This window comes from Polyodon spathula, chromosome 11 (assembly GCF_017654505.1).
Source record: "Polyodon spathula isolate WHYD16114869_AA chromosome 11, ASM1765450v1, whole genome shotgun sequence".
Classification (NCBI taxonomy): Eukaryota; Metazoa; Chordata; class Actinopteri; order Acipenseriformes; family Polyodontidae; genus Polyodon; species Polyodon spathula.
In genome coordinates, this window is record NC_054544.1 from 21,884,675 (window position 1) to 21,911,408 (window position 26,734).

A 26,734-nucleotide genomic window follows, 5' to 3' on the forward strand; every position below is an offset into this window, starting at 1 on the left:
ATAGTATTAAGTTTTTCTTTAATTTAGTTAGCCACTGTGGCTAAAGTAACTTGACAATTTTTAGCCACAGTGGCTAATTAAATTTATGTCTTAGAGGGAACGTAGTTATGGTATAATAATAAAGATTTGCAACGGTGTGACTGCTTCACCTCCCTGTGACTAGTATCGCGGTCATATTTTAGTTGTGTGCATGGGTGACTGGTATTCCTTTTGGAACATGATTCTGGTAATTGGTCTGTACAATTTGTTTTATAATATTTTTTTTTCCACTGTTTGGATGCCATGTGGGGTTTTTCTGTTTGTTTGTTTCTATTAGAGCCTCTGTCCTCCCGTTTCTGGCATGCATATGTTACGTGATCAAGCTAGAGTCTGTATCGTCTCGTCTCATAAATAAATTGTTCAGACAAAGAACAGTAATGTGTATTCCAAACAGTTTTGAGATATTCAAATCTTTTTTATTTCAAGGTCAAAGTTCCACAATTTTACAATAATTCTTTTGTATGACTTCAGTTTACCATAGATAGATTTTCATATAGTATGTAGGTTTTAAAATATAAAATGTGGGACACAGTACATGTCCAGTTTTACTTGCGATAAGTGGGGGAAAAAACATTTAAGTTGTATATTCCTTAATTATGGAACAACAGTGACAAACAGATTTTCCACTTATTCTTGCAAGCACATGTAGTTAAGTCTTTTAATGGAGCATATATATATATATATCTCGGAACAACCACAACAAAAAAGCAAAACTCCACAATCACATGATCACAGTAAAGTTTATGATAATATTTAAAATGTGAGATGATGCACATTATTAGTATAGCTTTTTTTAGTAATCAATAAGTAACCTATATTATTTTAACTACAAATACAACTCACATGCAGAAGAATAAAAACGGCACTAATTACATCCACATAATCGTAGATCATTTTAATGTTTTGAAAGGTAAAACAGGTTTCCCCGTTGGACAGAAACGATAACACTATGGCAAAAATCTAGTTTCCCCTCAGTGGAATGGCATACAGTGGCTTGTGAAAGTATTGACCCCCCCTTGGCATTTTTCCTATTTTGTTGTCTTACAACCTGGAATTAAAATTGATTTTTATTTGGATTTCATGTAATGGACATATACAAAATAGTCCAAATTGGTGAAGTGAAATGAAAAAAATAACTTGTTTAAATTCTAAACAATAAATAACGGAAAAGTGGTGCGTGCATATGTATTCACCCCCTTTGCTATTAAGCCTCTAAATAAGATCTAGTGCAACCAATTACCTTCAGAAGTCACATAATTAGTTAAATAAAGTCCACCTGTGTTCAATCTAAGTGTCACACGATCTTTCACATGATCTCAGTATATATACACCTGTTCTGAAAGGCCCCAGAGTCTGCAACACCACTAAGCAAGGGGCACCACCAAGCAAGCGGCACCATGAAGACCAAGGAGCTCTCCAAACAGGTCAGGGACAAAGTTGTGGAGAAGTACAGATCAGGGTTGGGTTATAAAAAAATATCAGAAACTTTGAACATCCCACGGAGCACCATTAAAGCCATTATTAAAAAATGGAAAGAATATGGTACCACAACAAACCTGGCAAGAGAGGGCCGCCCACCAAAACTCACAGATCAGGCAAGGAGGGCATTAATCAGAGAGGCAACAAAGAGACCAAAGATCACCCTAAGGAGCTGCAAAGCTCCACAGCGGAGATTGGAGTATCTGTCCATAGGACCAGTTTAAGCCGTACACTCCACAGAGCTGGGCTTTACGGAAGAGTGGCCAGAAAAAAGCCACTGCTTAAAGAAAAAAATAAGCAAACACGTTTGGTGTTCGCCAAAAGGCATGTGGGAGACTCCCCAAACATATGGAAGAAGGTACTCTGGTCAGATGAGACTAAAATTGAGCTTTTTGGCCATCATGGAAAATGCTATGTCTGGCGCAAACCCAACACCTCTCATCACCCCGAGAACACCATCCCCACAGTGAAGCATGGTGGTGGCAGCATCATGCTGTGGGGATGTTTTTCATCGGCAGGGACTGGGAAACTGGTCAGAATTGAAGGAATGACGGGTGGCGCTAAATACAGGGAAATTCTTGAGGGAAACCTGTTTCAGTCTTCCAGAGATTTGAGACTGGGACGGAGGTTCACCTTCCAGCAGGACAATGACCCTAAGCATACTGCTAAAGCAACACTCAAGTGGTTGAAGGGGAAACATTTAAATGTCTTGGAATGGCCTAGTCAAAGCCCAGACCTCAATTCAATTGAGAATCTGTGGTATGACTTAAAGATTGCTGTACACCGGCGGAACCCATCCAACTTGAAGGAGCTGGAGCAGTTTTTCCTTGAAGAATGGGCAAAAATCCCAGTGGCTAGATGTGCCAAGCTTATAGATACATACCCCAAGAGACTTGCAGCTGTAATTGCTGCAAAAGGTGGCTCTACAACGTATTGACTTTGGGGGGGTGAATACTTATGCACGCTCAAGTTTTCTGTTTTTTTGTCTTATTTCTTGTTTGTTTCACAATAAAAAATATTTTGCATCTTCAAAGTGGTAGGCATGTTGTGTAAATCAAATGATGCAAACCCCCAAAAAATCAATTTTAATTCCAGGTTGTAAGGCAACAAAATAGGAAAAATGCCAAGGGGGGGTCAATACTTTCGCAAGCCACTGTACATGCTAGGGAGTACATCAACCTATGACACAGACTCTGCACCTACCTGCTGACAACCGTAGATATAGAATATTATCCTGACAACTACTTCCACAAAGATGAGCATGACTTGTCCTGGCTCGCCTACAGGGGGTTGTGAGGATCTCCGTTTCTTTCCCCGTCCGGCCCTGATCCCACTCCCACTTCCACCCCCACCCCCCCGGTCCTCCCACCACCACATTGTTAAAAATTCCTGGTAGGAACACTGCAATGGACTTTCTACATTAGGTCCATTTCAAAATCAAAACCCCAGTACAGACATAACTCGCACACCAACACTCTGTTTGGCAGAGTTTGCACTCTATCCTTGTCTTGATGATCCTGTTACAGGGACATAATTCACAGCATTTCAACTCATCACCTTGAGTTTTCATCAGCATGTATAAACACACACACACACACACACACACACACACACTCCCTCTTATCTATCAATCTGTCTATGTACTGTATCTCTGAAATGAGTTAACTTCCAGCAAGTGGCTAGGACCTGCAATGTAGGTCACCAATGAGATAGCAGCACTGCTAATAAAAATCATTTGCTCTGCTCTTCAAGGACGTTTAGTGCCTGCCACCCTTTCCACATTTTCAGCAGGACCTGTAAAATTTATATGACAGCTCTAATTTGTGCTGTGGTCCCCGGGTGCCTCTCTGTCCATGTAAACCCTATATCGATTCCACTCACTAACCTGCACTGAATAACAGCAGAGGTGGAGACGGTAGGTTAAGCAGCTCCCAGCAGACTTTGGGAGGAGAGCAGAATGATTTAATTTGCCGGCACAGCACTGACAAACATAAAAATGCAAGGTCATGCGTCCTTAAATGGCAACCAGGAAGCTGTTTTCTCCACATTACCAAGATGCTACTATAACACCACATTGTATTTATTTTTTTTTTTATTTTGCCCCCGATTTTTTAACTAATTTAGAATGTCTAATTACATTCCCTCACTGCAGTAAATACCCACACAGCTCAGGAGAACTGGAGGTCACGCCAATTGCCCTTCATGCCCAGCAACTCAAAGGCAGTCATAAGTGGCCTGTAGAAAAAAGAAAAAAAAAGGCCAAGCTCCACCACCCTTGCCTGAACAACCTTGCCACCTTGTGCCACTGCTACAGTGCACGCCCACCTCCCCCCCACGCACTCACCCACCTCCTTCACATTGGCCTGGACTCTTTCCACGAATCACTAAAGCACTAGATGGTAACACTACGTATAGCTATTGATTTTACACTTTTTGCAGTACTTTAAAAACTGCTGCACTTCACTTGTAAAACTTCAGACTTGTACTGACCAGTAAATGTGTCAAACAGTTCCCAAAGCGACAGCATATCAAACAACCACAACACAACACACATTCTATTTTAATTTATGCTCCCTATTAGTCCATGACGCCTTTAATCACATACTACTGAAGCTAACATTAAATTTTACTGTAAAAATACGTTCCAATGACAGAGTCCAACCTGCAACCACACAATGTAATATTTTGTTTGCTGATGAAAAAACAGATCTAATTTTCCAGTGGTTGGTTCTAACTTAACCTTGTACAGACATTGCCAATTATGGTTAACAAAGTACTTGTACACAAAAGAGACTGGAATTTTTTAGGACGCTCAGGGTTAGTATCTTGGATTTAGCAGGCTGTCTAATTTTAGTATTTACAAGACTACGATTGCAAAACTAGCTTATAATGGTCGGTTTTTCGATGACATCACATCCACACAACATGGTAAATCAGCTTCAAAATATATTAAAACACAAAATACTACACTAATGCAGTCAAATCAAACCTTTGAGCTTTGAAACAGATTTTAAAAGTTATGAGTGCAAAAACCTGTCAGGGTGTTCACAATGAAAAGAAAATGTACAGGTTTGTTATTTAAACAGTTGTAGCAACACGTGGGGATGTAAAAGCTATATCTTTTGGCTTACTTTATAAGGGAACATTGAAAGCAATCTTTAGTAAGCTGTGCTTAACTTGGACAACATGTTTTATTAAATGCTAATTTTAACATTATGCAATTGTTTAAAATTGCAATATATTAAAGGTACTCTCGCTGACCAAACTAAACCACAACAACCATTAGTTTTATATGACTGAAACATTTATAAGGGGGAACTACAGTGAGTCTAAAACATGGTATAGTATGGGTAATGTGAAGTACCTGGCTTGTTGTATGTAGGTTCATCTTTTGATGTTATTATGCATCATACATAGTAGCAGCTCATCCGGACAATCGGATGTATTGAAAATCAACGCTTTTCAACACGTCCTTAAATAAAAAATTTGTAGCAGTAATGCAGGACCTACATAAAACAAGCCAAGTCCCAGTGTGGCAAGTCTGGGAAACACCCAGTAGGACGAAATCCATTTACTGGTTGTGTCCTAAAAATGGCAACAATCCCAGTCTAAAATCAGAAATTTACAGGAGACAAATTGCTTCTTAACACTAGATCCCTGTTGTGCCACTCTTTCCCAGTCAGCTGCAGGCTAATGACACCAAGGGTATGCTGGCAGTAAAACAGACTGAGGGCGGAGAAGGTAACCAAGCCATGTGCATTTTTCAGTTATTACGCAAGGAGAAGGGTGAAAAGGGAAAAAAACCGCTTCTAATTCAATCAAATCGACCACACCATGTGTTAATAACCAGAATGCAATTGAATATATTCTGTAGTTTATATCTGAAGCTATTACTATCTATTCCCAATGATTAGCATTCTCAAAACAGCTTCCAATAGTTATCCCCATGGAGATGCTATAGGATACAAGATTGCAAATACACTCAAGTGGGATAAACACCTTTAATTTTCCTTTTCATGTTGAAACATTATATTCTTTGGTAATAATATAAAAGTGTGTGTGTGTATGTGTGTGAATTTGTATTGGTATGAAAACGTTAATAATCCTAATGTTTAATCAACACACTTACAGTAGAGTTCACCAGCCAGAGAGAAGTCTCGTCTCCACGCTAACTGGATTAATTCTCTTCACACCAATGCCTATGCTGTTTATAAACAGATGACTATCAGAGCATATTAAATTCACTGCCAGGCAAGCATGTCAATATCAGCAAGAGAAATAAAGTTTTTTCTAACATTTAAACCATGCAATTTTTGAAATTTCACACCCTGAAGATTTAGAATTACCAAATTTTGCAGTAATGCTGACAGACAGCTTTGAGCTACCGGCACAGACATGTTTTGTGTGAAAGGCTAATGTGAAATAGCAGTGTTCTGCAGCTGGAAATATCTCCATTTGGCTGCAGATCTGTGGTGTTTATCAGCAGAATTTCAGGCAGCACCTGATAGCAGCAAGATAGCCCTGTCGCCCTTGACGATCAGCAGAAACCCTGCAGGTGAAACAGACCATCGCTATTTTAACTAAATAAGCAGAGGACACAGCAAATACTTTGCAGGGTATGTTTGTCCTTCTGATTTGGAAGTGATTTTTGTTTTTGTAAAACATAATTTCTCTAGCTGTATAAAGAAAAGAATCAAAATTCCATCATTTAGATTCATACTTTGTATTAAGAACCCTTAAGATGATCTACTTATAAAAATGACATGTGGATGGTATTTGTACTCGCTTTTTGTGATATTTTTTCTTAACTGCACTAGACATGCATCACATGGTGGGTACAGTAAGTGTGAATATCCACTGAATATCTGTGGTTTGTATCTGGTACATTCATTTGTGTCATGCAAAACTATGTCAAGGTCCAGTTTAGGCCATCCCAGTTACTAAAAGTGGGAGGTATTGGTAACAAAAACAAAGCATCAGCAGAGGTATAATCTAAGAGGTATGGTTTGCAAACATGCTGTACAATGGAAATGTGAAGAAGCCTGTCTGCTGGTTTCATAGAGTCTGATTAGTGGTAATCTTGAGAAGACTTTGAGAAAGATTTATTGTTGAAAAGTTTGTCATTTAATGTATTTGTTTTCTTTTAGTATTTCTAAAGTTCTGTACTTGAAACGTCACCCTCACACCAGGTGAATGACCTGAGTAGACACTTGTAGTGCAGACTGGAAAACTAGATCAACACACCAGTTCTGCAACAGAAGGAAAATGAAAGTCACTTTAATGTGTTTCTCATGTTGCCAGAAAACAGCACTTTAAATCATTCTGTGTGATGGTACAGAGGCCAGGTCAAACAGGTCAAATATCTCCTATATATCCTCTTTCCCTAATCAGAGGGATCTGCGAGGTAAATATCAATTAGGGCTAAAAAATATAATTTTAATACAAGTATGCCGTGAGCCCTATAATTAATTGCCTGCATCAAATGCAGTTTAATGGCCCTCTCATTACAAGGAGATTACAAAATGATTGTAGACACTAATGATGATGAGCCTTCCGAGATGTGTAAACACTGGAGAGTAGCAGAGTGCAGAGCTCTAGTACAACTATAAAAAGAAATGCATACAAATAAAAAGAAAAAAACAGTACAATTCAACAAAACTAAAGCAACATCCCTGGTTCCCTATAAATATATGTATCCCACACACAGACGTGCAGCAATAAAGTTTGATTACTGAGAAAATCAAATCCGCCTCATATCTGAGTTTTTTTTTTTTTATCTACAATAATTTGAACAGTTATTTTTAGAATATTAATTATAATTTAGAGACATAATCTTTTAATCAAGACTTTTTTTTTTTTTTTTTTTTTTTTAAAAAGGAAAAAAAGGAAGTTCACTAAATGTGAAATGGATACCCACAAGCCACCCTGTTGCAGGAGGGAACATGACCTGGACTACACTGCGATCCTTAAAAGATACATTATTTATTTCTACTGTGGATCACTCCAGAGTGAATGTTGATGTACTGGCCAGTTGATTTAAACATTTACAAAGAGTCTGATATATGTTTAAAATAAAACTGATAACACAGGACACAGCAAATGTAACATAATGTGTGTCTTGTAAACACTGCAGGGTGTTCTATAACACCAAGGAGGAGAATAAAAAAAAAATTTAAAAAAACTATCAGAAATAAAAAAGAACTTAAACTTCTGACTAATCAATTTCACATGTCATTTGTTAAAGCTTTGACTTTATGTTAATTGTTTATTCATTTATTTACAGAATCAAGACCTTTTAGGTTTTTAAAGTTTGTTACACACACTTACATTTTAAACATGCAAAGACACTGTGGTGATCAATTCCCATTAGTACCATACTGTGTACAGTAAGCTCTCCAAGTGTAAAGCCTAAATAGGAGGGATTATGTTTTCCACTTGAAAAAGTACCTGAATTGAACCCAGTAACTGGTAAAAAATCTGATACGAATGCACAACGTCCAGTGTACATGTGTCACAGAGTTCATTTAAAAGTTACTGTACATTTTAAATCTGTTAGATTTGTTTCTGTCTTCACCTTGTTCACGCCGAGTGGCTCTGTTACTCCAGTTTTGAGTTATAACACTTTACATTGGTCTCCGAGGTTGTTTGGATAATCCTTCTTGCAGGTACTTGCATGCATGTTCTACTTCCTCACTCCATTCAAATCATGTGAGAATGTGACTTTTAAACTCTGCTGGTCCCACCTGCTCTTTAGAAACCAGAATGTCACAGTACCGTCAGACCAATATTGTAATTAAACATGTACAATATCTGTTATTCTGGTTCCGATGCTCTATTACCTATGGTACTCATTTATTTTAAATTGTAATATCTAATATCATTAGCCCAGAGACAGAGCAATTTCTCTACACCACCACAAGTCAGTCATGGAGATAAGAAATTAAACTAAAACTAAAGCTGCGTTTTCACTGCCATGAACCCTGTTCATTCTTGAGTGAGGAAAAGACATCCTAAACGTGAAGATCTCAGTGTTACACAACCCGCTGCAGTGCTCACAAGAACCACGCTAGTGTTGCTGTGTTCAGTATTCATAGAGTAATGTAGGATAGCTGAATAACCCACAAGCCCCCAAAGGGGTTGACCCATTTTTTGTGCTGCTATCCTCATGGCTGAAATAACCACAGGTGTTTTCAGTTCAATGTGTTTTATATATATATATATATATATATATATATATATATATATATATATATATATATATATATATATATATATTTATTTTTATTTAAACAGCGGATATCAGAGAATTACTTTCATTTGATCAAGCTTGGCATCTGCTTAGCAACAGGGTGTAATCTGGAACAATGCGATTCGCCCAGTCATTCTGTTGTTCGATTTGAATGAATGCAAGACAGATTCCAAAATGAGAGCCAGCAATACAAATATTCACTCGGGATCACCAATTATGAAAACGTTATTCACTGCTTGTTGTATAATTCTAATTATAAAGAATACAAATAAAAATGATCTATGCTGATTTCTAATTAGTTAATAAATGTACTTCTTACTTTCAGTGGATACAATTGCTGTTCATAATTGGCTCACAATCGCCATTCAACAATAGCTAATCCAGGCATGCTCCTGCAGTGTGGAAACATAGCTTATGGATTGGTGTGCCTTCTACCCATTTACCACAGAAATAAGGCCATTATGTAACAGTTTATTCAACTACAAAAATACAGTTCTATTCCATTCGTTAATTACTACAGTATTCAAATTTAACACTGAACATTCTTCCTACAATAATAAGTACAGTAACTCAAAAGAAAGACTTGATATCTGTGTGAATCAGACTATGGCTGCTTGTCATCTTGATGTTGTTTTATTGACTGTGTGTAAAATGAGAATGCTGAAGAAAGGCACACAGCAAAATAATTCTCTCCTCTGGCGATTTCTAAAAGGATGTTTTATACAATTCAGGCAAACCGTTCCCATAGTATAGCCTTCATTAGTGTATCACAAGTCAGAAAGCATGGAGACAGTACGTCAGTCGGCGCTTGCTGAATTCAGGGCTCAAGAAGGTTTTACAAAACAAACAAAAAATTAGAGGATTCTGAATACTTCATTCAAGTGAACTTTTCATTGAGCATCCCTTTTATATCATGGGTCTATATAAACCCTACTTTTAAATTAGAGGATGCATAACGCCAACAGCCTGCAGCCATCCTGTTGGCATACAAGTAGTTCCCAAATTGGTAATCAACACACATTACTCAATCATCAGGTGAAAAACCTTCATTGAATAAGAAGCTCAAGATCTTGTCCACAGCAAGTTTAAGCAAGTTTTTTTTTTATAAATATCTAAAATAAATGTGCGAGAACCTCCACCACGTGTCTTTGGGAATAATATTCTAACATTATTATGCCTTTACACATTATCACTGGTACAGTACATGTAGACATGATATGTCGTACAGCTTGTATTGGTATTGCAGTTCACTAAAAGATTCTTGAATGATGAGTAAGTGTGTTTTATAGTTGGTATAAATACATACTCTATCACATTCAGATTTTTTTCTTTTAATAAACAAGTTGATTAAATGATCATTTGATCTTATTGTGCATCACACAGTACCGTCAACGTACTGTATCGTGACATTCGTGTATAGTTGCTGTACACCTCTAGTTACATGGCTGTGCAATCTCACACTTCCTTGTTAAACAATCTGATCTCATTTTGCTATTCTACCACAGCATTGGGGGGGGGGGGGGGGGGATGATATAATGGTGTTAGCTTTATTTAACCAAAAAGAAATGATACAAAATTAAAGTAACTAGACAAATGTTTTAAAGTTTATAACAAAATTCAGCCATTTTCCTTTATATACACATTTACCAAATCTGAAGCCCTATCAATACAGGAGAGTGTGAGGGGAAAAAAAACTTACTGTTCTATGATATCTCATATTCACCCATATACTAGTTGGGGGTATTAAAGTGTTTTAATATGAGGAACAAATTTACAGGCAGTCACATCAATAGAACTAAATAGGAAGAGCTAGAACTAGCTACATTCTTTTTTACTACAATTCTAATCATGCTTATGAAAATAGAGTCATCTGACAAAATAAAAACACGAGAGATAGCAGATCACATTGGTGCTACACAAATTATGAAAGACCTATATAAAAAAAAAAAAAAAAAAAAAAAAACACACCACATTTACAAAATGAGATACAGGCTGACAAAGGACATTTGTTGAAATTAATCTGCACATTTGTTAAAATTAATCTGCACATTTGCTAAAATTAATCTGCACATTTGTTATAAAAAATAAACTGCATCTTAGTCACTTTATTAGCCATTATTTTACTTAAAGCATTTGACTTGCACAGGTCAGTACTGAGATTAATCACAAACAGAGGCACATCTGAATAAAGGGGTACCTTTGCGCTCTGACCGCTTCTTGCGTCTCCGCTTGAACCGTCGCCTGACCAGGCAGTAGAAGGCCCCCATGTTGGTTGCTCCGTCCAGGCAGAGAGCCATTCAGCCCCCCTTAGCTGCGTGTATTGCTGCTGGCTTGGGCTCAGCACAGTGCTATCTCACACCGGCACACTAACACTCCCTCTCTCTACACTGCCCATTGCCAGCAGCCGGCTCACAGAGGCAAGGAGAAGGCAGCATGCTCAGCATTGGCCAGCTCCAACTGACAACTTCAGAATAGAGCAGGGACCTAGTTAAAAAGGAGGGCAATGCTGCTATCTGATGCATTCATTCGGTGTATTAGTATTTCATTTCATGCTTGCCATCTGTGAAGAGAGCCGCCTGTGACAGTTAACCCTACATGGTGTCCAACAACTTGCTGAAGCAAGGAGCTCCTTAATTCAGCATATTATACCGTGACACAACTCCTTGCCTGCAACCAATGAGACACTGCGCACAGTTCACCTTAGTGCTTGATCTGCCACAAACAACAATATCTATTAAACCCAAGGCACTCGGACATTCCTTCAGATACTGGGAAACCTTTTCTCTCCTCCCCCGAAGAGACACTTATGCAGGTCCGAAACCAACTTTGCAAGCTGGTTAACAGCAAAAGCAGACAAATGCAAGCTCACAGTAACACTCCTTTAAGATGACAATCATCTCCTTGAGCCTTAAAAACGTTTAACCCTAGAGTTAACAATCCTCTTGAAACGTGCACGCAGCAGAAAGACTGAAAATCTCATACAGATGACAAAGCTGTTGGTTTTGCATCAGTTTAACAGTAGAAATATCAAAATTCTCCCTTTACATACACCCAGACTGGGAGAGAGAGGAGTACAGAAACAGTGCAGAACAGTTCCCCTAACTGACTTTAATTCTATCAGTGTCTGCCTATTAAAATCTGACTATTGTAACCTATTAAACAAAACAGGACTGAGTGATCCCTTCTCACAGGGTGGTTCCAATTAATTTTGTTGTCTCTACCTCCCTTGTGGGCCCTGTTCTAAATCTTTTTCCTGTGAATACTGGTTCAGACAGAAGCGGGGGGAAACGCTGATGACTGATCTGACTACAGAGCAAGACATGCTCTCATTTTTTAAAGGAACTTATTCCTGGCAGTAATGGGAAAAGCAGACCCCAGGAGCACTGCGTTAAGATGGAGACAGCATCCCACCAATCTTCCTTTTCATATCACAATATTCCATTGCAGAACATGAAATTAAACAATTTGTTTTTCACACTGGTAAGTACGGTATATATGATCCAGTAGCAAAAAGCGTAATGGCAAGACGTCAATATATCTAGGCATTTTTTATGCAGTGCATATGTTTCACAGCATGTAGGGGTAGAGAAAAAAAAATAAGTGAACTGGTCTCTGCAGGATTTACTGACAAGCAGTATATAGAGGTACTAAAAATAAAAATAGTAAAATCTGAAGACAAATTGGTCAGTTTGAGTGCTAATGGTATTTGCAGTTGCCTTTTACTTCGTAAGTCCTTTATAACAACTTTATTGTAGATAAATCAGAAATAAGTGTGACAGATACCTATTTCTTGTATTTAGTGGCTGAAAAAGAAAACCTCTGTAAAGATGTAAACTGTGCTTGAGAACTAACTCTTTTTAAACTGTAATGAGTTGCATTTTTTTCAATCTTGTAACTGTAATAGACTACTTTTTAAAATTAACTTCCTCCACAGTGGGAATAGGTGGATCGACATGGCAAATCATCCCAAACATAAGCATCTGACATGCTCTGAATAGCCTACCATGGCACAGTACTGCACAATACTATTTTACTGTACACAGATATTCAAAAAAAAAGAAGTTACCTAACTTATTATTTATATATGTATAGTACATATGCACATACATACTGTAACTTATTGAGGGTGAAATTGGTTTTCCTTGTGCACGAGATAAGAAAGTGCTAATACATGTCTACTGGTTAAGTGCATATCCAATCAAGACCCATATGGGGAGGGGTTGAAAGAAACCTCAGCAAAAGTCAAAAGAAAGCAGCCTCAAATAAAACACAAGCAGTTTTAGTACCAGGAGTGAAGAGCTTGAGGATAGGTCATGAATAACCATGACACATGGTTATAACGAAGGAGCCTTCGGGGCAAGTTTGTTTTCCTTCAGCCGCACATCGCCCCTACCTTATGTCTTGGGTCTTCATGATGTATGATGAAACAAATGTTTACATTTTCTTTACATTGTAGCTACCCAAACCTATTGGAAGATATGAGGCAGTACAGAGCTGATCCCTTCCTACAGACGAGCTGGGTGCTAAGAATTGCATTCTTCACACCTGCTGTTTTGTGAAGCCCTTTTGAAATTCCTCTAATAAAAACGCCTTGTATAAGTAAAACCATAGATCAAAGTTACTTCCCTCTTAAATATTTAGTGTTTTGTGAATATCAATGTTTTGTAAATAGTGTTTTAAATGATACGCAGTATACTTAGCAATATAATCCATCTGCATTGCGGTTTGTCACGTCAAGAAACATCAGCGGCATAAAGTTGCGATTCGCACAAAAGAATAACACCTCTATAATATAAACAATGGTTACAGGGTTTTTTTTTTTTTGGGGGGGGGGGGGGGGGGGGGGGGTTCCTGGACCTGTAAATTTAAAATTGGAACCCTGACGGAACTCAAAAAACTGAAGCATCTAAATATTTTTCTGCTTTCAACAATCATTCCAATTTGATCCAAACGATAAAGAGTTTGAATCTCTACTCTGCATTTGCTACTTTTTTTCAAAAGAAATCATAGCTGCTTGGGAGGGAGTGGAGTAGCATAAGGTTCTTTCCACTCTGTTGGCCTTAGATATGTCTGGGTCACCCAAGGCATACCATAGTATTTAATTTATACTGAACCCCATGTCATTTGGGATTAAAACAGCAGTGGGTAGGTGTAAGTGACAGCGCACTGAAATTGGTAACTCAACCAAAATATAATGCAAGTCGCCTAAAAAAATAACAGTACTTTAATACCCATCACATGCATCGGTCACACAACTTATTTCCATTTAACTTTTTTCTTCAGGAAATAAAAGCATTAAGACTGGACACTTAGTGAGGGCAAGGTGGAGCATAAGGGTGCAAACGCTGTCACAATATACGATAGAATACATGTTATTGTCCTGGCTGACAACTTCTATGATGCCTGATAAGATCCAATGGTAACTTAACAATGGACTGCTTTGTTAAAAAGCTAAAATGAAATGGATATAAGGAGGGTATGTATTCATACCAACCATAAAAACACACTTATTCTAAAGCCAAGAACCATTCGGTGAATGCCTGTAAGCTTTGTTGTGCTTTTGGTCTTGTAACACGATACAAACAATACATACCTCTATTGGCATATCATGCAATGAAAGTATTACGATTGGCTGATACATGATCAATCTTTACACCCCTAATGGAGCAGTGAGCTAATTTGCCAGCTTCTTTTGCCGTTTCCCGCTAGAGGACTGGGTTTGAATCTGGCTCAGGTTTACCCCCTAGTGGACATTAGTACACACCACAAAACCATCACACAATGTGGTACAATTTTGCAGAACTGTCTTTGCTTGACAGAAACCCAGGACTGAGCGTGGTCAGGAAAATGTAGTGTTCATATTTATTTGACCTAAATTCAACACTGTCTAAAAGTACACGTTTCAGATTTAAAATGAGGCCTGCATTTGCAAACAAAAAACAGTTTTAACAAATTATGCTGCCAATTATTCAATAAAAACAAAGACTGCAATTATAAATAAAACTTCAGTCTTTTACTAAAATAACAACATTTATAAAAAACCACATCAAGGCAGGCGATGACCTAATTGCATGAAACATGTGAGCTGTGAATGGCACATGAAGTATAATGGAGGATTTGGGTTCTTTATTACAGCTAATTTATAACAAACAATGTCCTGAGTAAGATTCTGGTAGCTTAATTTAAAAGCATAATTAACATCGCCCAAAGCATGATAAATCCTTCTTTGTAACAGAATACCCTGGACATGTTCACTTTAAGCCAGTCATTTCAGTTGATTGTTTAATATATGCAGGGTTTTGTAGAACCAAGATCTCTATCTAAGCCAACTTTAAATCAGTTTGGGCAAACCAAAAAAAAAAGGAAAGCTTTTTCTATGGGTGGTCAGTTTCTCTTGTCAAAGGCAACTAAAATAAATACATACACACACAGTCTAGCATCAATTAGGTATGGTTATTGAAAGATAATGTTTTTGCCACTGTGATCAATGTAATAGTGATTAGAGATTTGATATTGTATATCAGATATAAACTATGACATGAACTATGCTATAAAATAACATTCTTCTTTAGGTGTAAGTGAGAATTTAAAGAAACAGGAGTTATTGGCAATATCATTATCAGTGTTGTGTCTCTGGTAGCCACAAAGTACTAGAAATTTAACTAATCTCCATATATACAAGAATGGAGAAGTGAGATATACAGTACTTACTGAAAATGGAACAGCTCCTCCATAGATGGAAGCTGGATGCTTTATTACCCTAACCCTAACCCTAACAGGGAACGTCTCATTGATTATTTTGAGAGTGCAAATGCAGACATGCGTGTGTTTTCAGCTGCTTGCGAAAAACAAAATAGAAATAGGTAAGTGAATTACAGATAATTTAATAGTTTAAATCGTTGATTGCTAAGGTAACCAGACTGCACTTAAAAATACTAATTTAGGGGCTCCCGAGTGGTGCATCCAGTAAAGGCGCTCCGCGTGGAGTGCAGGATGCACTCTATAGCCTGGGTGTTGTTGGTTCAAGTCCAGGCTACTCCTTTGCCAACCGAGGACGGGAGCTCCCAGGGGGCGGCGCACAATTGGTCGTGCGCCGCCCGGGAGGTGGGAGGGCTAGGTTGGCAAGGGTACCCTCGGCTCACCGTACACCAATGACCCTTGTGGTCTGGCCGGGCACCTGCGGGTAAGCTGCCCAGGGCTGCATTGTCCTCCGACACTGTAGCTCTGGGTGGCTGCATGGTGAGTCTGAAGAGTGTAAAGAAGCAGGCGGTTAATGGCATACGCTTCGGAGGACAGCATGTGATTGTCTTAGTCCCTCCTGAGTCAGCACAGGGGTAGTAGCGGTGAGCTGAGCCTAAAATTAATAACTGGACACCACTAAACTGGGGAGAAAAAACAATAAAAATAATTTGGTGACGACTAAATAAAAAAAAAGTTAAAAAATAAATAAATAATAATTTAGATTTCCCTTGTGTGCTGGGCTGTGCTGCATTGGGAGGTTGATTAGAAAAAATATACGGCTCCAGGCCTACAGGATAGTATAAATTGGCAATCAGTGTCTTTGAACGCTAACCTTTCTAAGCACCAGCCATTGAAGGGCCACACGTCCAAGGGCAGCCTGAGCTGTGGCAGTCAGAGCGAGGACAGATGGAGCAAGGACCTTTTTCAAATCCCTCCCAATGGCTACTAGAGGCCTCATTCCTACTTTGACAACTAACATCTGGATCCCTTGGACAAAGCTCACTCACTCATTCTCCACTCTTAGAATGAACACTGGTAAGTACCTGCTGCACATACCCTTACTAACTCCTTCTCTCCCTACATTGCCTGCTACAAACTTGAAAATCTCCTTTTTCAATTGTCGCTCTCTGACTAACAAATCTCTGCTCTCAGCGAACTTATAACCGATACCAATCTTGATCTTCTCTGTCTAGCTGAAAGCTAGCACTCTTAAATGACATGCACTTTGTGCATTTAGCCACCCCAAAGGGCTATTCCCTCTTTGACAAACCCCACCTCACTGGCCGTGGCGGGGGCACTGCTGTTACTGAAAATTCTGTGCTCACTTCCTCAGTTCTTTCTTAGTCAGCCTTTTCTTCATTTGAGCATCTCGCCATCAAGCTCCCCTCTGCCATGTCCCTCACACTTGCTGTTCTCTGCAATTCAACTACGAGCAACTGAGTTTTTAGAATTCCTCTCCCTCGTCTGCACTTCCACTAACAAAATCCTACTCCTAGGTGACTTTAACATCCGCTCACAACCAGAACCGTCAGCTGCCCATGGTACACCCTCGAACTTCGAGTGCTTAAGTCTGCCTGCCGCAAGCTTGACAGGAAGTGGAGGTCGTCTGGACTAACGGTTCACAGAGAGATCTGGACTGACCATTTTGCGAGCTACAAGCGTGTGCCCTCAGTCCGTCCCTACCTTTTCCCTCCGGATGTGGAGATAGTTTGTCACGCATTTGTCTCCTCTTGACTCGACTACTGCAACTCTCTATATGGTGGTCTCCCGGCACGCACCATAAACAGACTGTAGCTAGTTCAGAATGCCAGGATCCTTACTAGATGTAAAAAATGAGATCACATCACCTCCCATCTTTACTGGCTACCAGTAAAGTTCAGGATTATTTTCAAAACTCTCCTGCTCACCTACAATGCCCTTCATCACACAGGTCCCAAGTACCTCCTCAAATTGCTGATCCACTATTCCCTGCCCGCAAGCTGAAGTCCTCTTACTCTAGTTTGCTTGTTATCCCCAAGCAAAAGTGCACCACACTTGTAGAACGGTTGTTTAACTTCATGGCTCCGACTCTTTGGAACTCTCTCAAAGCTTTGGTGTGTGATGCTTCCACCATCACTCGCTTTAAATCAACTCTCAAGACCCACCTGTTCTCTCTTGCTTTCTATGCACTTTAAGCCTGATATCTGCTATTAGCTGCTGTGTTGCTGCTACTATTTCATGTATTATGCTACTATCATGTATTATGTATTTCTCTGTATTTAAATAATTATGGATTTTCTTGTTGTTATTGCATTTGTAAAGCGCTTTGTGATGATGGTCCACTATGAAAGGCGCTATATAAAATAAAGATTGATTGATTGGCTGAAATAACCTAAATTGTATACTTTCATTTAAACAATATAAACAGAATTGATTGTATTCAGTTTGTAAATCTTCTGTTGTACAACCATGATTGGTGTTTTTACAATCTTAAAAGGAGTTGACAAAGTTAAGCCTAACCAATACCTTAAGCACAGCACCGAAACCAGGACCAGAGGATATAGTTGGAAATTAAATGGCCTGGACCAAGGTGAGAAGGAAGGAGACACCTCTTCACACAGAGTGGGGAGGGTATGGAATGAGTTACCTAGTCATGTTGTTGAGGCAGAAACCCTTGGATCCTTTAAGTTTTGAGATCAGACAGTACTACAAAAACCAGGACCAGAAGACACACTTTCAAAATTTAGTAGAGACAGATTTAGGACAGAGGGAAGGAGACACTTTTTCACATACAGAGTGGTGATGATATGGAATGGGAACATGTTAAAGTAAATTTAAGAGTAAGAATAACCAGTTATAAAAAAGTTGTGCTCTATTTTAAGATAGGAACAATTACATAACTTACTGGCATATTTTGGTAGTGAATATTAGTTAACCACAGTTGGATCTCAAAAGATTATGGTTATGTTTAACAAAAATACAAAATCAATTACTGATGCCCAAACATTTGAAAAACAAATTCCACAATTTAGTTCAAAGTTCTGACTTCAGTCATGGAGTAATTAAAATAGTGTAATTACTGTACACATTTCAGTCATCACAATGCTGAGGGAAAGGCACAATTTCTGAATGGATCACTAGTATCGCCGTCAATTAAAAAAAAAAAAAAAGGAAGAAATCCCTGCTTCATTCCACAGCAATTGCCCCTGTATGGAAACTTTGCATGAAGCAATACCGTTAACAAACACTGATGGGTTTGATGAAGTTTGTCCAGGAAGTTCAGCAGCAGTTCTTATTACAAAAAAGACACTAAACCAGTGTGATTAAATATATCCCAGCCAACCCACTCATGTACTGACTATTTTGCCCCTTGCAAATACAGTTAATATCCCATCGATAAACTACTAGCTACCTTACTACAGCTCAGGGGCTTATAGAAAACCACACTTTACAGGTTGTATCCAACATTGTGAGCGGACCTCATAGAGTGCAACCTTTTGTTCAAAAGGAATTACTGAAGTACAATTACAAGCAATGTTTATTCTGGAACTGTAAAATAATAGAACTGGTACATGTGTTATAAAGGAAATTAAAATCTGGATCCACCTAGTGTTTGGCCAAAGTCACTGCAAAGGCCAAGTTGCATTTACAATGAAAAACTTGTATAGTGCAGTGCTTTGGTTTGACACACTTTATCACTGGACTTCCTATGTTATAATTAATAACATGTTAATAGATTGTTTATGGTCACTTATATCAGATCCCTAAACTAAAGTGTTACCAAATTGTTAAGGACTGTTTAAAGAATGGTTTTTAAAAGGAGTTTGGATTAAATAGTGTTCTTTGAGATTCTGGAACAGTTTAAAAACAGGATCTACAAATGTGATTCAATAAATCAAAATTGGGCTTTAATAAAACATTCCTAAAAAGCATTCCTCAAAACAGTACTTAAAAGAACCCTATGAATCATTTTTCATTCTGAATGATGTGAAGACAATACACACACAAGTGCATACAATACTGATGTCGAAAAAGGCATATTTTATATTGTTTGAATACAAATCCATGTCATACAGTTTCTCTGTGAAAATTGAGTTATTGTACTTGCTATGATTATTTTTTTTTTGTTCTATAGTGGCATCTTGTGGTGGACACCAGGCTTGCAACAACACTTAGTAATCAAGAGGCTTTCCAGCCACTTCTAATGAAGAGGTGTTTTTTATACTGGAGCAGGACTAACCCCTGAGGTACAGAACAACAATCCCAGAAAGCAACCTGACATGTAAACAGAGCTGCTGGGATTGGGCTAAATATATCAAAGCCCTTTATCTTTACTGATGCCCCCCCTCAATTTAAGAATGCGAGTTGTATCTAGAAAATGCGCGACTTCACATGTTGTAGATAAGTTTATGTAAATGAATTTGTTATACAAGCCGTTTAGTGATACAGGTTATCCAGCTTTACACTGTCACTGACAGTTATTAACACTCAAAACTGATACAAGTAGATAAGCTACCTTTTTGTACCTAATATTAACTCTGATATTTACCAGAAAAACTGGGAATTTGTTTGCACATCATACAGTACTTCACATATTAAATAAATACTTACATACTGCTGCGATCCGTACACTTTTTGTTTGCATTAGTATGTAATTATGATGAACACAGAAAAGTGAGGTGAAATAGTGCCACCTAGTGGGCACAGTCAGGAGCTACATGTCCCTACTATACCCTTTATTTCAGTAACCGCATGCACGTTGATACTGCTTTTCAAATCAACAGTTAAATTAGCTAGACCACCTCAACATTTTTCAATGTGATTTCATGGTATAACAAAACAAGGTCAGATCAAGTTATTTTCTTTTCTGTCAAAAGCCAATAAGTGGTCTGACAGTGGTCTCCTTACAGTCTAGGCAATACACAGGGACATTAAATCAAAAAGACTAATCCCAGGGCTTAAAGGACTGATTTACGAAGACAGGCTGAAATAACTAAATATAATTTAGCCTTGAATAAAGACTTAGGGTGACAGGATTGCAATCTTTACAATCTTAAAAAGAATTTACATAGTTAACCAGAACTAATACTTTAAGTGCAGCACATAGTTGGAAATTTAGTGGAGAAATTAGGTTAGAGGGAAGGTGTGGTGAGGGTATGGAATGGCTTATCTAGTCGTGCAGTTGAAGCTGAATCACTTGGATAGTTTAAGACCCAACTTGACAAATGTTTGAAATCAATCAGCAACTAGGAACCAGACAAGCTTAGATTGGCCAAATGGTCTCCTCCTGCTCGCAAATGTTATTATGTTCTTGGAAAATGTACAGCCAACCTAAACTCATCCCATTCCAAGCAGCTGATTTCTCTCAAAATGTTGTCAAGTTGGGTGAACAACATGACTAGGTATCATATTCTATACCCTCACTCTCTGTGTAAAGAGGTACTGGAAACATGACAAGATAACAGAAATTTTGGCTTCTATGGTGTCTCATTTTCCTGTCTGCTATAAAGTTTATAGGCAATAGAGCTGGGATTTAAAGAAGCTTTCAGTAGTGTAAGTCATGGAAACAATGTACGAGTGGACTAATTACCAAACTGCAATTACGTACCTGTTATATCACTGTGAAATACTTCTCAGATCCAGCAATATACAACAAAGCAATGAAAACGAGTTATGTTCTGAAAAGCGTACTTTACACAACCTTCTGCAGTACAAACTATAAAAGGGTTACATTAGGACTTTTTTAGGTTTCAGAAATAGCAATGGTAACATATCTGATTTACATTTTATTTAAAAAAAAAAAAGTCCTTCAAACAAGCAACAGGCAAGTGTGCAGGGCACAATATCAATCTCTGCATTCAGAAAAGCTTGAAGGATGTACGACAAGTCCATACGTTAGTGGCAGCAGCAAGGAGACTGGTTGCACATTTTTTTAAAAATAAGATGGCAACAAGTGCTTTAAATAGGAAACAAACAGAAATTCTGAACACAGAAACAGCACCACTTAAGTAAATACAGGAGGTACAAACAGGATGGAACACGGTTTGCTATATGTTAACGCTTTCTTGAATTAAAATGGCCAGTTATTGCTGTTTTGTCAAACCCAGATTGACCAAAAAGTCTGACGCAGCTACGTTAGATCTCGTGACTGAGCAGTGGAAGATAATGGCTGAGATACTACCTCTACTACAGCCATTCGAACTGGCTACAGTATTTTTGAGCTCAGAGAAAAACATTACGGCTAGTTCTTTGTACCCACTTGCAACACGGATAAAACACAGACTGACTGAAGTTCCCGATGAACAGGAGACACGTCCTCTTCAAATTCAACTGATTTGCTAATTCCAGTTACACAGAGTGTGAGAGATAAGCTAGTGTGTTATTTCCTATCTGAACAGGCCAAAGCCCACGTGTTTGAAGCACTGTCTTCCAAACTAGTGAGGCTGGTGGAGGACAACTTCGGAAATGATGGAAATCGTGCCTGTCCAAGTGAGTGCAGCACAGAGGACTTACCGGTTAAAAAGAAAACGAAGACCGAACAAGCAATGGAATTGTTACTTCGTGGACTGCAACAAGCACACACTACTTCCAAGGGAACCTTAATCCAACAAGAGATGACGATTTATGCTTATGAAACTACATTAAACATCAACGAATATCTCCTGATTTGGTGGAAAGATAACCAGACACGCTTTCCTAATCTAGCAGCCTTGGCAAAGAGCATGTTAAGTATCCATGCAACACTGGTCCCCAGCGAGCATGTTTTCAGCAAAGCAGGGATGGTTGTGAACAAACTCTGTTGTTCTTTGAAACCGGAGAATATGGATGTCATAATATTTCTGAATAAGCTCTGAAAAGAGCCCAGACTTTGTTACGTTGGACTTGTGTTCCCTGTTCCCCGTCTTAAAGTAAGGCAGTAACATTTGTAATAGTTTATTACCTTTTTTGGGGAACCTCGCTGACAGTGTGAATAGACGTAAATAATTAGAAATGTGTAGTTTTAAGTTCAACTGGAGAAATGTTTAATTTTCGAGGTTAGATTTGATGAAAATAAGTTACTTATTATTTACACGTTTCTTTTGCGTTATGAAAAAACGATGCATTGGATCTTTATGAAAACGATGCATCGATAGTACCCCCCCCCCCCCCAAAAAAAAAAAAACAACAACAAAAAAAAAAAAGACACAGTATCGTCCCAGCCCTATACTGCATTGGTTCTTTTGTAGTCAAGATGCATGGCTTAAGTGCGTGGGCTTGTGCACAGCTTCCAGCTATGCACTGGGCTACCTTGCCCTCTCTGAAGATATAGTCCCATGGCATAAGCAATGCAATAAAAATATGCTTCAATGTCCTATTATGGAGCAACACAAAACAGTAAAAATAGAACTTTGTTTACAGTGAATACAGAAACATATGTAAGCCAATTAAAAGAATATATGATAATGGCATCTACTAGAGTAACAACATTTTATTACAGTGTGTATTTTCTGCAATGCTATTATTTACCATTTTAATGTCTAAATCTGAATTACAAACTACAATGAACCTTGTTAATAAACTGCAGAGGATCTATCGTGCTGCACAGCGATTATGTCAGAAATGTGCATTTGTAAATTACCAGAAAAATAACTAACTCGTTATTAGTCAAATTGCATCTGTCTACCTTACAGGGAGGTAGGAGCTTGCAGTCTACGATCTCACCTGCCACGAAGCAGGAACATCAGTACTGTTTCTACAGCACTGCAGTTAATGATGTTGCAAAATGAAGACTAATGGCAAATGACTAACGTACACAACACTTTTTTAATATACACACAGGGTGGCATACTGCTTCCAGTTCTTTATTTATATATTTTTTCCGCTCAATTCTTTGTTTAGGCATATTGAAGAAAAACTAGAAATGTTTCTGATTGAATGATTTGTAAAATGGATATGTGAAAAAGATCTGTACACAGACAAATGTGGCTGTGAAATGGAGAATATCTCCTGGACACCACCTTGAATGGAACTGTATTGCGAGAATCATAGACTACAGCAGTGTACCAACTACAAAGACATTCAGACATGTCAGGTTTTACTCATTTGGAGCAAGACTCACTCATGTACATGTTTGGGCCAATTTCAGCATATCATTGACATGGCCAGATTTACTGGACAACACCAGTAACGGAAAATCTATGAGTACCAAGACAATAACTCAGAGCGTACAGCTGAAACTGCAGAAGTAACATGACTTCAATATATCAGCCCCTCACAGGAATGCGTAAATACAAAGGAAAATGTTAACCGGTATGGTAAATGTTAAAATATTTGCTACCTTCCCAAGCTAATAAAGCTGTAGCAAGTACAAACTGAAATAATAAATATAAAGAAGAATTTCAGTTTACAATATACAGGATGGATGAAGACAGTCTCCAGCTGACTGCCTTTAGTTTACTGCTAACGCCTGCCTTACCAAATCAAAGAGTTATTGACTTGCCTTACTAACAAACTGACATTTTTTTTGCAGTCCAAATTTAACCACAAAAAAACCCTACATTTTTCAAAGTGACTTTTCATGATTTATCATCGTTTTGTTGGTGCTAAAACCTCAACCCCATTCCAAATAAACAGTAGAAAATAATACATTTCACAGTAGGAGACGAGATCAAAACAACCAATGAAAATGTTATTGCAAGGCAAGGCTAGAAAGCCAGGAAACTTACCTCTTGGTTTACCCATGGCAGAGTTCCTGCTGAACTAGAAGAGCTACTGTAGCAGACACCTGCTGTACAAGCTATTGCATTCCTGCTTAAAGAGCAATTTAGTATGGGTATGAAATATCAGTTACCTTATCTTATCTTAACTTACCTTATCAAGTACATTGTGACCCTGGAAAGTCCAACGAAGAGCAAACAGACTAATCCCAGGGCTCAGGAATAAGCTATGAAGTTAGGATGAAAGAACTGAATCTATTTAGCCTAGAACAAAGGGGGACATGACTGAAGTGTTTAAATTCATAAATGGAACTGACACAGTTAACCCAAACCAATACTTTAAACGCAGTACAGAAACCAGGACCAGATGACACATTTGGAAATGAAGTGGACTGGATTAAGCAGAGAGGGAAGAAGAACCAACTTGACAAAGTTCAAATCGACAGGTGGGCCGAATGGCCTTCTCTCATTTTTAGATGCTCTTATGTGCTTAACTAACGTAATGTTACTGTTTTCTGATTCGGTCATCACATCCTGGGGACTTTTAAAAAATATGTTAATACAACACTGTGGCCTCAAAATGGCTGGTACATCTCTGGTGTATTTCCTACTGATGTATTCCCTAGGGTCAGAGTTGCAGTGGGACAGGTTAATGGTTACGCTGGTGTAGCAGCTGAACTTGGAAAGAATGTCTTTGAGGCCTTTTGGACTACAGTACTATGGTGCAACCTTCTGGGTTTAAAAAGGTCATCAGGATGTTATGACTGAAACAGAAAATTATATACAAAGTGATAAACCAAACAAGAAAAATACAGTACTTAAGATAATTGATATTTCAGATCTGTACCCATTTTCTTTTTTATTAGGCATTTGCCTCAAGGGTGGGTTCCATCATTATACATAATGCTACATTTTCAAAGGTACTCTTAAAAGGGCTGTTGTTCTCTATCCACAGCTTCTGAATGAGCTGCAGTTCCAGGAAGATGGTAAATCAGACTGTACATCAATCAATTTCAGGTATTGCTCAGTAATGCTGCGGATCTCTTACCTTTCATCAACCTCTTACTGCTAACTAAAATCAACACAATTACACATGTCAGAAATCTGTGTTCTCAAAAGTGGTCTGGGACAGCATACTGAATACAAACCTATGTAAAGCTAATCCACGACAGATTGTTCTGGAATTTCAGAAGAGAACCACTAGAGGGAACTGGAGAGCTACTGTAGAAAGTATCCCTTCTTAACTGCACCTCAGATGCATGCGAAGTCTTCACAGGTCTCCCCTCCCCCCCTTAGTACTTGGTGGTGTCTGAGATTTCAGTTATCTTAACCAATGCATTATTCTTCTTGCGTAGACTCACTTACTTCTGTTTCAGTCACCACACCATAGTAACTTTTTAACCACTGTGTGCATGAAATACATTAGATGAAAAGTAGTTTGAGACAATTTTATATATATGTCTGTCTAATAGAATACTCACTAAAATTCAATTCGTTCAAAATTCTGCAACCAGAATTTTGTTTCGGTCCCACTCAAGAGATCACATCAGTCCTGTCTTGGAGGCCTTGCACTGGCTGCTTATCAGGTTTAGAAGTGATTTTAAAATTTTATTGCTGAAATATAAGGGTCTTCACGGGCTAGTTCCGACTTCTGTCAGATCTGTTATCTTTTTACACTCCCACTCGCAACTTCCGCTCTGCTGATCTCAGACTGCTGTGTGTCCCGCCTGCTCACCTGCGCTCTATGGGCGACAGGGCCTTCTGTTTGCTGTACCCCCAAATTATGGAACTGTTCCACTAGAGATCAATGATTCAGCTTCTCTGAGTGTTTTTAAAGTTAATTTAAAGACTTACTTTTTTAGAAAGGCGTTTTTATGATTTTTATGATTGTTTTAGCTCCTTTATGCATACTCTTATTTATGCAGTACTATTAATTGTGAAGCACTCTGAGATGACTGCTTTTAAGGGCGTTATACAAAATAAGGTTTTTTTATTATTATTTTTTTTTATACACCTGTAGCCAGGAGAAAACAAACAAAAACGTTTACTTCAAAACGATGAACTTTTATAGCCAGTAAAACCCCAAATAAATGCATAACACTAGTTACAAAATAAAGTAATATTAAAAAAAACAAACCTTATTGGGATCAGGTAATTGTCTGGTTATTGAGCTAGGTGATCTGGTTAATAGACTTACAGATATTTGACTGTACAGTAAAGGTTAACATACTACATTCCAAATTTAAGCAGCAAGTGTTTTATCATTCTTTTTTTTTTTTTTTTTTTTTTTTTTTTTTTTTTAAGTTGCACAATCGTATCAACTAAAAAAGCCCTGTAGACAGCTTGGATTCAATTATATTCCATTATTTTCACTGTTAATATCATATAACTTTTCACAAAGTATTCAACAAAAAAATCAACTCATAAAAGCAAACCAACTTTAAAATTGTTCCCTCCCCAACATACAGTACTCTCATTACTTGGACTAAGGTGCCTGTTTAAGTTTTTCTAACTTTATCTGTTCTGTAACGAGCATTGACTTGCCCGAGCA

At 38.1% G+C, this 26,734-nt stretch overlaps 1 protein-coding gene across 14 annotated transcripts in view; it reads right to left on the bottom strand.

Moving 5' to 3' along the window:
• Positions 1 to 26,734, bottom strand: part of adarb1b (adenosine deaminase RNA specific B1b) — a 161,441-nt gene that overhangs the window by 34,726 nt on the left and 99,981 nt on the right. The window contains exon 1 of one of the 14 annotated variants that reach the window (XM_041263469.1): positions 10,965 to 11,240. The exons of 11 other annotated variants lie outside the window; for them this stretch is intronic. In XM_041263469.1, the coding sequence (XP_041119403.1) occupies positions 10,965 to 11,064 (100 nt within the window). In that variant the 5' untranslated portion in view covers positions 11,065 to 11,240. Of the gene's footprint in view, positions 1 to 10,964; positions 11,241 to 26,734 lie in introns of those variants that run through there. 2 more of the 14 variants (XM_041263468.1, XM_041263467.1) reach the window with 2 other exon arrangements.